Here is an 11981-nt window from a genome sequence, read left to right as displayed (position 1 = left end):
ATGCATTAAGTAGAACAACTGACCAATAAACTTCATATATTGTTCATATAATAAACTTCTTAATCAGCGTGGTAAATGCAATTAGGATAACTATTAGTGATTTGAGAGATTAGATCTATATGTTGAGTTTGATTATAATAATAGGGACAAAAACTTATGATCCATGTATTATGTAGAACAATTGATTAATAAACTTCATGTATTGTTCATATTAACTAACTTTGATGACTTTAATTCTTTAAACATTATGATCAATATGTTGAGTTAGATAACAATCATATGCAACTAGAATAACTATTGATGATCGATAATTTTGAACAATATGATCTACATGTGATTAGAATGATTATCAACCATCAATGGTTTAAATCATCTTAACCCGTAAAAAAATAAGTATTATCCACGAGTTAGAAAAAAGATAAATATTATAAGTGTTTTTAAGATAGGATAACATAAATATCACTTACTAAATAATATATGTTATTTTTTGACAAAAACAAGAGATAAATAGACAATGCTACAGTTATGTGAAAAAATGGGAAAAAGGGGGGGTAGAATGAAAAAAATCAAAGCTAGCTGCAGGCTTGCAGCACGCCGCCCATGATCATTTAATGACTTTGCTTTCTCAATGAAAGAAAAAAATAAAAGAGTTTGCCTAAATCCACTTCACCATATTCTATTCCCCTCCTGCTGATTCGGATCAATCTTTTCGCCGCCCATGGTTAATCCTAGCCGTCCACCGTTTGATTTTTTCCAACACCCATGAAAACATTTTGACCAAGTTGCCTCTTGCCGCTTGCATTTTCCCATCGAGATTCGTGAAAACTGACTCCAAAGAGTCGATTCACAGCTTCGTCTTACCCTATCCGACTCTTCCAATATCTGTAATTCTCCTATAATATACGACCCCCACCTGAAATACAAAACAAAAAATGTTCTGCAAATCTTAAATTGCAAAACTTCTGAGAGAATTGAGAGAGAAACAACTGAAAATCAAAAAACGAATTTTACAGAGAGGAGGCTACCAAATCTACAATTCTGATCAGGTATCTAACAAATACTTTAATTTTTCAGACATTAATCTTGAATCATGCTCTCTAATTTTCTTTTGTAAAGCTCTGTGGAAGTTAATTTACTTTAATTTTTCAGAATTTATTCCTTGAATTATGCTTTCTGAAACTATGTTTATATATTTTTCTTTTTGTAATTGATTCTAGGCTCAATGTCACGCCCAATTAAGAACAAAGGATTTGATGATACACCATTGTGGAGTCATGTTGAGGTTCTATCCACACCCACTGGTGGAGGTGGTAATAGGGTGTGGAGATGCAAATATTGTAATAAAACAGTAACTTCTTCCTATTCCAAGGTTAAAGGGCATTTGCTAAAAATTCCCAACCAAGGTGTTCAAGCTTGCAAGGGAATAACAGAGGACATATACCGTGAGATTAAGAAAGAAAATGATGAAGCTGAACATAAGAAAAGGAATTTGTCTCTGAGTGTAAAACAAAAGCAGGATTATATTTCTCTTCCTGAAGGTTCTGATTTAGTTCAACCAAAGAAAAGAAAAGGGTCACTGGAGATGTCCTTCAATGTGTTAGAAAGAGAAGAAGCTGACAAAGAATGTGCCATGATGTTCTATACAGGTATGCTATCCTTTAATTTTGCAAGAAATTCATACTTTAGAAAATATTCTCAAAGCCAAAGGTTAACCATGATGTTCTATATAGGTATGCTATCCTTTAATTTTGCAAGAAATCCATACTTTAGAAAATATTCTCAAAGGTTGGCCAATGGAAATCTTCATGGGTATGTTCCTCCTACTTTTGAGAGACTTCGAACAACTTTACTAGTCCAAATGAGAGCACATGTTGACAAGTTACTACAACCGATCAGAGATAATTAGGTCAAAAAAGGTGCATCAATATGTTCAGATGGTTGGCAAGATCGTCACTCAAAGCCTTTGGTGAACATCATGATAGCTTCTGCTGCCGGTCCGATGTTCCAGAAAGCAATTGATGCTACTGAGGTGCTTAGTAAAGATGCTGAATATTTGGCAGGTGTGTTTACTGAAGTAATAGAAGACATTGGTGAAAGTAAAGTTGTGCAGGTCATAACTGATAATGCATCTAATTATAAAGCTGCTGGAGCAATAATTGAAAGAAAATTTCCTAACATTTTTTGGACACCTTGTGTTGTTCATTGTTTGAATTTGGTTCTCAAATCCATATGTGAACCTAATGAGAGAGCTTCTCACTATATTGAATGTCAGTGGATATCACAGTTGGTGCATCAAGTGAATGAAATCAACTATTTCATCCTAAATCATGGTTTATCAACTACTATTTTTGAGCGTTATGCAGATGTGAAACTCTTAAAAGTAGCTGAAACTAGATTTGGTTCAAAAATTGTGATGGCCACAAGGATACAAAGGTTGAAAGATGCTCTTGAAAAAACTGTGATGGACCCCGATTGGAAGAAATTTAAGGTGAATGGGAGGAATCCCATTGAACTTAAAGCTAGAGAGGTGAAAGATTTGTTGGTTAGTGATGCATGGTGGGATCAAGTTGATTATCTACTCAAGTTTACAGAGCCAATGATGAATTTTTTAAGGGCCGCTGACATGGACTCTTCGGTGTTGCACTTAGTGTATGATATGTGGGATACTATGATAGAAGAAGTCAAGAAAATTATTTTTGAGCATGAAGGTGTCGACTTAGTGTCAGGTCAGTCAAGTTTTTTTGATGCAATTCAGCATGTCATCGAGTCAAGATGGAACAAGAGCAACACACTACTACATTGTATGGCACACTCATTAGTTCCTAGGTACTACACTGAAGAATGGCTTCAAGGAGGGGGAAACAGCATTCGAAGAGTTGCTCCAAATGAAGATGAAGAGGTCTCAACAAACAGAAACAAGTGTCTACAAAGACTTTTCCCCAATTCAGATGATGCTCGAAGAGTCTTTTTAGAATATGGTACATTTTCTGGCAGTTTAGAAAACTTCAGCGAGCCTCACGTCACGACAGCCAGGGCATATGAAGACCCTTTGTCATGGTGGGCTAACTATGACTCCACAACTCCATTGTTGCAGAGCCTAGCTTTTAAACTTCTTTCATAGCCTGCTTCTTCTTCTTGTTGTGAGAGGAACTGGAGCACATTTGGATCCATTCAAACTGTGAAAAGAAATAGGCTGGCATCTAAAAGGTTGGAAGATCTTGTTTACATTCACAACAACTTAAGATTGCTTTCTCGGAAGCAAAAAGAGTACACTGATGGTCCATCCAGATATTGGGATATTGGTAAGATTTTGTTATTTGCTTTTTTATAAGTTATAATTAGTGTATTATTAATTTAAACCTTGTAACTATTGTTATTGTTTGCCTTTTTTGTTTAGGGGAGACACTATGGATGGTGATAGCATATTGGAAGTTGCTGAGCTTTCCCTAAATGAGCCTGAGATCGAAGCCATTTCTTTTGACTTATGAGCTTAAGTTGTCGGCTGATGTTAGAGACGATTTGATGTTGTGGAAGTGTTTTTTTACTTTTTATGCACTAGATTTCCATTGGACCTTTGATATTTGGTTTTCCATTGAACCTTTGATTGTTGAATGTTAACTTTCTAATTTTAATGCACTTGATGCAATTGTTTTGGAGAATATTTTTTTAAAGTTTAATATTTTTATTGTCGTATCCCCGTACCCGTATCGAAATTTAGGACGGTGTCCCTGTATCCAAAATTTTTAGAAATTACATACCAGACACTCGGATCCGCACCCGTATCGGATACTCGTACCCGAGTCCAGGTAACGTAGGCCATCAGTGCATCATTCTTCTCCAATAGACTTCCTAGTGTGAGGAATGAGATAGCAAATCTAGTGGTGCTCGGCCTGACAATGTTCTTCCTCCTCGTGCACTTACGCATTAGTGCCAAAGTCCTGGTGTGGCCATAGATAAAAACAGTCAAAGCCCGAGCCTTCTCAATTGTATTCTTAAATTTTGTTAATTTTTCAATATCCTGCAACATGAGATTGGTTGTGTGCCGCACAAGAAGTCCAAAAGATTCTCAGCCTCTCACTTTTTAGCTTCTCCTTTGCAGCCATATTCACTGAGTGATTATCAGTGATAACTTGTATAACATAGTCTGCCCCTATCTCCTGGATGCACTGATCAACCCACTTATAAATAAAATCTCCGGTATGAGATTCATCAGACTCCTCTATCGAGTTGTAGAAGATAACCCCGGCACTAGAATAAATGCACATGTTCATAACACATCTGTGTTTTCGATCAATCCACGAATCTGTCATCAATGTGCAGCCGTTAGTCTCCCAAAGCTTCTTATGTGGCTCCAAACCAACTGAAGTACGTGATACTGCCTTCTTCAACAAAGGCTCCCTCAACTGATACATCGTCGGTCCCACATAACCTGGACCAAACTTACCAATAGCTTCACACATATTATTGAAAGAAGGGAGCATCAATGCATGAAATGGAATTCCTGCTTCATAGGTCCAAAGAGAGACCCATTCGTGGACCAACTCCTTTCTTCTTTTGCGCTCAGCTACATCAATTGTTGTTTGCTTCATAGTCGAAGATGATGTAGGCTCCTCTGGCAAGAATGTAGCATATCGATGGATAGCTCCAAATTCACGGGACCTCTTGTTTCCAATCTTAGTGATTTCTTCCGCAGTCTCAATTCTGAAACTAGAAATATCGACCTCCTGCCTACGCTCAATCTCAAATCTTATATTGTCTGACTTCTTACCCTTAGTTTCAGCCATTGCTTCTTTTACCCTCGCAATAATGTCAGGTGTCACTTTTTTGCATGGTTTTGTATTCCCCCGGCTACCAGCTAAGTGCTCTTTCTGGCGGGAAATGCCACTAGTGGTTTCATGTCCACACAGAGTGCACTTGATCTTATTCTTCTTTGGCCATTCTGGATAAATTGCCCAATCCCATCCAATATCATCTGAAGGGCGCGGATGTGGGTGTTGAACCGAAGCTTGAGCCTCGGCAGCTAGATTTGGTCGGCCTTGGGAGCTACCTGACTCTCGATTTTAAGGACTCATCAATGAATTTGAAGCTGTAGAGGACAATTCCATATAATGGCTGAAATTATACCTATTCAATGAACAAGAACAAATAACAATATAAGTATTAGAACAGTAGAACTTTACAATTACAATATTTACCTTTATCAATATATATAATCTCAAAGGAAAACGGCGAGAACTCTTTATCAATATATATACAGTAGAACTTTACAGTGTGAGATTTCTTGTATTATTTCTTCAATTCTTTATTCATACAATAAATAAATATGCTATATTTCTTCATTCATTCAATAACTCAATAAGTTATAAATTTATAATGATTTGATTGATTTCAAATGTTGATTATACAGGTTTTCTAGAAGTTGGAAATCTCAAGGGCACTGATCTCTCCTTTGCAGCTACTAATTATGAAGATCAAGCCGTTCATCGCATACATATTAATTAGTTGTAAATTTCTTGTATTATCAGTAAATAACAATTGATAAGCTTGTTGTATGAATGAAACTATGAAGAAATTCAAGAAGTCCACAAAGAAGTGCCTCTAACAAGTAACAACTAATATATAACAATTAATTTCAGTGACCTAAATTATTTCACGTATATTTTCATGTGAGTAAAGGTTAAACATCTGTAAATATCAAACAAGGGTCCAAGACAAGTGTACTAACGTGTCGTGTCTAATAAAGATGGAAACACCAACTTTCAGTGGGAAGAATTGTTAAATATCATAGAGAATTTCACTTTCAAAATACCAAGATTCATCAATATCCATTATATAAGTATTAATTCATAATAGAGAGGGTTTACATATGGAATTAAGAGACCAGGATATTTTATCCTAAAGCATTAGCAATGATATGATGTTCCTAATATCCATTATATCAAGTATTAACAACTGTATAGCACAAAATGTCTAATTCTAATGGACATGTAAACAATAGCGAAACAAAAGAACCCACAACCACAAATTCCAAATAACCATACAAAAATATGTCCAGTGTTCATTTAGGCAAACATAATAAACTGCCTACCTATTGGATAAAACGTACAAACTTTTTATAACCATAACATGGTGGCATTCATCTTATGATGGAGTAAGTATCTTCTAATTAGAAGTACAAACTTTTTATAACCATAACATGGTGGCATTCATCTTATGATGGAGTAAGTATCTTCTAATTAGAACATCCCAACAAAAAATATCCATAAAAGAATGGAGTAAGTATCTTCTAATTAGAACATCCCAACAAAAAATATCCATAAAAGAAGCCTCCTATTAGTTACGCTTATTAGTGCAAGTTTAAAGATCAACAAGATATCAACCACTGACAATACGGAAAAATCAGTTTATGAAAATATCAGATAGTGAATAGGATAAAAAAGATGAAATTATACTCAAGGTTGCTGATAGCGGATCGCGGCGCGTCGCGGCGGGGTACCGCTAAGGCTATATCGGGCTATTGCGGCGAAATCACGGCAAATAGCGCACAGTCAAATAGCGGTCAAATTTAAATATATTTAAATATCCTAAATAATATGAAAATTCATAAAAAAATCTAAAAAATCAATTAGTTGTAAATTTCTTGTATTATCAATAAATAACAATTAATAAGCTTGTTGTATGAATGAAACTATGAAGAAATTCAAGAAATATAGCATCATAATATGTGTGATAGCGGGTTTAGCCGCTTTTAACAACAAAAATCCGCTTTTAACCGTGAAAATCCGCTTTTAACCGTGAAAATCCGCTTTTAACCGCGAAAACCCGCTTTTAACCCGCTAAAATCCGCTTTTACGTGCTATTCGAATGAATAGCGGATTTTCCCGCTTAAGCCAGCCGCGAAACCCCTACGCGTAGCGCTAAAGGACCGCGACCGCTATTCGCGCCGCTATAGCCCCGCTATTGGCCGCTATTTACAACACTGATTGTACTTCATTGAAAGGGAAGACAGATAAACTATGAGAAGGTTTAGAGGAGATTTTATATCTTTTCCTCTGTTGCAGATCTAGCCAACAGAGATGGAGATGACGCCGGAGGGAAGCTTGTCAAAAGTCGAAAGTCGGAAGTCGGAGCGGCTGTCCTGGCTCGAGCTGGAGCGACAGTAACTGAAGCTCTGCAATCGGCAGAGGGAGGCTGGAGCTTCGAGCGGAACTGTTCGCTGGAGCCTGGAGCGGAGCTATTCGCTGGAGTCTGGAGCGGAGCTGTTCGCTGGAGCCTAGAGCGGAGCTGCAGAGATGATGAAGTCGCGGCGAGGTCGAGCGGAGCTGCGAAGCTTGGAGCGGAGAAGATGACAGGAGTGGGAGAGAGGGATTAGGGTTCGGGAGTGGGAGAGAGGGATTAGGGCTCGGGAGTGGGAGAGAGAGATTCGTCGTGGCCACTTTTATCCGCGGGAGTGGGAGAGAGGGATTCGTCGTGGCCGCTTTTATCCGTGTTTAACAAGTCGGGTTCGGGTTCGGGGCGGGTTCGGGGCGAAAAAATCATATGCGTTTGATAGCGGGTTTAGCCGCTTTTATCCGCTTTTAAGCGCTTTTATCCGCTTTTAAGCGCTTTTACGCGCTATTCGAGTGCATAGTGGTTTTTTCCGCTAAACCCAGCCGCGAAACCCCTACGCATAGCGTTGAAGGGCCGCGACCGCTATTCGCCCCGTTATAGCCCCGATATTGGCCGCTATTTACAACACTGCTCACGAGAACTAATTATATGGGACTATTAGTCCCGTGTAATTTAAGTTGATATTTTTGCTAAATCGAGCTTTTTTTGGCCGGCTGGCCAAAAAGTGGTCGATTTTGCTAATATTTTCAAGAAATGATTGATTTTGCTAATTATTTTTTAAAAAGGGTCTTTTTAAAAAAATTCTCCTTTGCAAGGAGGTGGGTGGCTTCTGCAAGAAGTATAACATCGAGCCGAGGGCTCCAGAGTTTTATTTCTAGCAGAAGATTGATTACTTGAAGGGTAAGGTGCGGCCTAGTTCAAGAAGAGGAGGCAATCAAGTATTAGAAGTAGTTAAAGTTTAATTAGGATCTATATTAAGTGCATAAAATTGACTGGAAGGGGATATAGGTGCATTCTTTATACAAATGAGAGCAAATTAGTAAGATATGAATCATACAAGACTATATAATCTTCATATCAATAGCAATGAGTATATACATTACCTGGATTATCCAATTGATCCTAACTTCGTAAGTTGATCCTAGGAATACTTTTTGTCATCTTCATTCTATGTGTTCCTCTTTGCCTAAAATTTCCTTGAACCACCACAATAGTAGCAGCAACAAGAGGCACTAGTAGAAAAACTAGCAACCTAGACGGAACAACCTAGACGGAATATTTTTCCGTCTAGTTTGATTCAAACTAGACGCGCAATGAATTCCGTCTAGTTTGTTCCGTCTAGGTTGAAACAAACTAGACGGAATGTTCCGTCTAGTTTGTTTAATCTAGACGGACAGATCAACCTAGACGGAAATTCCGTCTAGGTTACTCAACCTAGACGGAAATTTCCGTCTAGGTTGATTAGGTCAACCTAGACGGAATTTCGTCTAGGTTGATCTGTCAACCTAGACGGAAATTCCGTCTAGGTTGAGGCAACCTAGACGGAAATTCCGGTCTAGGTTGCTAGGGCAAATTAAACCCCTCTTCAGCCGACCCGCCCCCCCCCCCCCCCCCCCCCCCCCAATTCAACTTTTTTTCCCCCCTTCCCCCCCCCACTTCCCCCCTCTCGTAGCCCCCTTTGCGACCCCCTCCTCCGACTGCCCCCCGCCCGTTCTCGCCCCCCCCGGACCCCCCCTCCGACCCCCCCTCCTCCGGCACCTCCCGACGGCCTCCCCCCTCCTCCGGCACCTCCCGCACTTCCCCCATTCCGGACCACCCCCTTCCCGCCCCCCCCCCTTGGCAGCCCGCCCCCCTCCCCCCTCCCCCTCCTCCACTCCCCCCCTTTTCCGACCAGCCCCCCCTCTTTCCGACCACCCCTTTCCCCCCTTTCTCCCCTCCCCCTCGGCATGCCCCCCCCCTTCCTCCTCCCCCCTGGTGCTCCTCCTTCCTTCCCTCCCTCCTCCCCCCTTCCGACCACCCTCTACCGACCACCCCCTTCCCTCCCCCTCCCCCCTCGGCAGCCCCCTCCATTTCTCCCCTCCCCCTCGCCGACCACCACCCACCCCCCGAGCCCCCTTTTCCTCCCCCCCTCGGCAGCCCCTCCCCATTCTCCCCTCCTCGCCGACCACACCCACCCCCGAAGCCCCCTTCCCTCCCCCCCCTCGGCAAGCCCCTCCTCCTCCGCACAGTGTCCGGTCTTTCATTTGCCTAAAAGGTATGTTTTTTCTACCGAGCTTTAGAATTTTTAAATTATTATTATTTTAATTGTTGAATTTAGTTTAGAAACCCTAATTTATGATAAAAAAAATAAACGAGGTTCAATTCTGAAAACACTAACTTAATTACATGGTTAATTCATTTTACACACCAGTAATCATATTTTGTATAAACACTTTATAAACCCTAACTCATTTAAGTTTCATTCGTGCTATAAGTATGTGTGATTATTTAAGTTCTGTGATGTGAAAATATGTTGAAATAATTTTTTGTAAAAAATAGGAGTGATATATAACACATTATAAATTTTTATAATGTGTTATAATCCAATTTAGGTGAATAAAAAATACGTTATCCCTAGACTTCCGTCCAATAATTACATCCAATTATTTGGACTTATGAATATATGATATACGACTCAGATTGGGGTAGGAGACGAAGTTTTTTCCAAAAATGAGCGTTTATTTTATATTATAGGAATAAAAAATTTGGTACTGAAATTCGTAATTATTGGATCTGTTCCTTCTCGGACGGGTTAGGAATATAGTAGTGCATACATCCAACTTTGTATACTTTGTTATATTTTCATTCTTGAAAGTTTTGGCAGCACGTAGTCGTTGTTCTCCGTGTACAATAAGCGTATGTTGTTCTGCGTTTCGGGCTATTGCTGATTACGCCATAATAACATCCGCACAGTGTTTACAGGGAGAACAGCAGGTAGGTGCTGCCGAAATTTTCAAGAAAATGCAAATATACAAAGTATATGAAGTTGGATGTAAGCGCACTACTATATTCTTAATGGATAGAAGCCTCTATGACAGCCGATCAATTGGTTGTAATTAGTTTCTACGTACGTTTCAAATATATTTTATGTAGAACTAAATTTATATTGCTTAAATGATATATGAACGTATGTTAGATTTGTTTTGTATGTATAAGAGTCATGAATGTACTAGTAGTTGTGTGATTTGTCGTAAGTAATAATTATATATAATTTACAGATGAGGGTAATTCCTGACAAATCATGGATAGATATCCCACGGCTTCATTAGATTTTCGTGACACGCGATACAAGGAGGGATGTGAAGCCTTCATACGATATGCAGAAATGAATCCGAGAAAATTAGCAAGTGGTGCTATGTATTGTCCTTGTTGCATGTGTAGGAATTTGAAATTGCTGAATAGTAATGATGTACGGATCCACCTAATGAAATCAAGGTTTTGATGAAAAAATATAAATATTGGAACTGGCATGGGGAAAGGTATCACTGAAGATGAGGATCCAAATGTGCGTGTCGGCTTATGTCGGTGGACAAACGAATAGATGACACAGAGAAACAATGTTGAATGATATTTTTCCCTCGACCTATAGAATTGAGGGTGATTGATAATGTCGAGGATGATATCGGAGATAAAAGTGAAGATGATATCGATGTTGAAGCTGAAGAAGTAGGGAGATGATGGAAGTGCCGAAAATATTGATGATATGCATTCCTCAAGCAGAAATAGAACGAATATTGAAGCTACTAGAAGATAGTGAAAAGGACTTATATGAGGGATGTACCTTAGTACTCCAGATTATTTCATTATGCTAAAACTCCTACACATTAAGACACTTAGCGGTATGTCAGATAATTATTTTGAAATGCTTCTTGATTTGCTTTCGAACTGTAATACCTGGAGGGTGTGAATAGCATACCGCCAAACAACTTATCAAGCTGAGAAGATTGTCGCTGCCTCTGTCTAGATTATAATAAGATTGGTGCATGTCCGATGATTGTATTTTGCTACCACAAGGCATAAAGACCTTGAAGAATGGGGTCCGACATGTGCGAGTTTCTAGGTGGAGAACACACGTACAAATTCTTCAATTAAGGATTACAACGGAGACAGAGGATAACCAGAAGAAAATTCCAACCAAGGTGCTTCGACATGTTTCCATAAGCTCCTTAGATTGCGAAGATTGTACATGAACAAAGAAACGTGCGAAAAATATGAGGTGGCCAAGGCAAGATCGGCGTAGATATGCGTAAATTGCAGACATCCTGCTGATGCGGTAGCTTGGCAAGCATGTTTCGATAAAAATTTATCCTCGATTTGCCGAAGATTGCAGAAATGTAAGACTGCGTCATGTTCAAGTGACGGATCTCAATCCATTTGGGTAATGAGCTCTGGTTGGTGCCTACTATGGGCCAGTTGTTAATGCCATATAGTAATGTTACCTCCATTGCTTTGTATTGAAACAGCCGATTTTATGATACTTTCAGTTAGTGATGACCGGTGAAACATGCACCCTGGAAAATGGATATTGATGTTTTACTTAGAGCCTCTAATTTGATGGAGCTGAAACAACTTATGGTTCTGAGGGTTATTGGTAAACATATTGATGCCCCATTTAAAAGAATCGTTTAGATTACAGTGCTATTCTATTAATGGACGATTTAATGATTTTCCAGCCTCATTGCCTAATCTGTCTGGGGTTTCCACAAAGGGAAAGTGTGCTTGTCCCCTTATATGTGGTCCGGAATTTGAAGCTCTTCAATTAACCACATAGCGGAAAAGTTGTTATATGTTGTAATCGAAGTGGGTATGCCTTGAGTCATAATCTCTCTCTT

General features: G+C 39.3%; 2 protein-coding genes across 4 annotated transcripts; one reads left to right on the top strand and one right to left on the bottom strand.

Moving 5' to 3' along the window:
- On the bottom strand, window positions 433-4784 carry LOC109832520. The gene is made up of 2 exons (XM_020399870.1): window positions 3759-4784; window positions 433-913 (listed from the first exon to the last, which is right to left on the bottom strand). Exon 1 carries the CDS (start codon window positions 4782-4784, stop codon window positions 4011-4013), a length of 774 nt encoding a protein of 257 aa, XP_020255459.1. The 3' UTR covers window positions 433-913; window positions 3759-4010.
- LOC109832704 lies at window positions 920-3651 on the top strand. Of its 3 annotated transcripts, XM_020400106.1 has the most exons (3): window positions 920-1046; window positions 1218-3302; window positions 3398-3651. In XM_020400106.1, exon 2 carries the CDS (start codon window positions 1976-1978, stop codon window positions 3119-3121), a length of 1146 nt encoding a protein of 381 aa, XP_020255695.1. In that variant the 5' UTR covers window positions 920-1046; window positions 1218-1975; the 3' UTR covers window positions 3122-3302; window positions 3398-3651. The 3 variants fall into 3 exon arrangements, with proteins under 3 accessions (XP_020255695.1, XP_020255696.1, XP_020255694.1); XM_020400107.1 differs by having other exon boundaries at window positions 920-1646; XM_020400105.1 differs by having other exon boundaries at window positions 920-3302.

The sequence above is a fragment of the Asparagus officinalis genome, chromosome 3 (genome assembly GCF_001876935.1).
Source record: "Asparagus officinalis chromosome 3, Aspof.V1, whole genome shotgun sequence".
Taxonomy (NCBI): domain Eukaryota; kingdom Viridiplantae; phylum Streptophyta; class Magnoliopsida; order Asparagales; family Asparagaceae; genus Asparagus; species Asparagus officinalis.
Note: the sequence above shows the minus strand (reverse complement) of the source record. Positions and strands in the feature narration are given on the sequence as shown.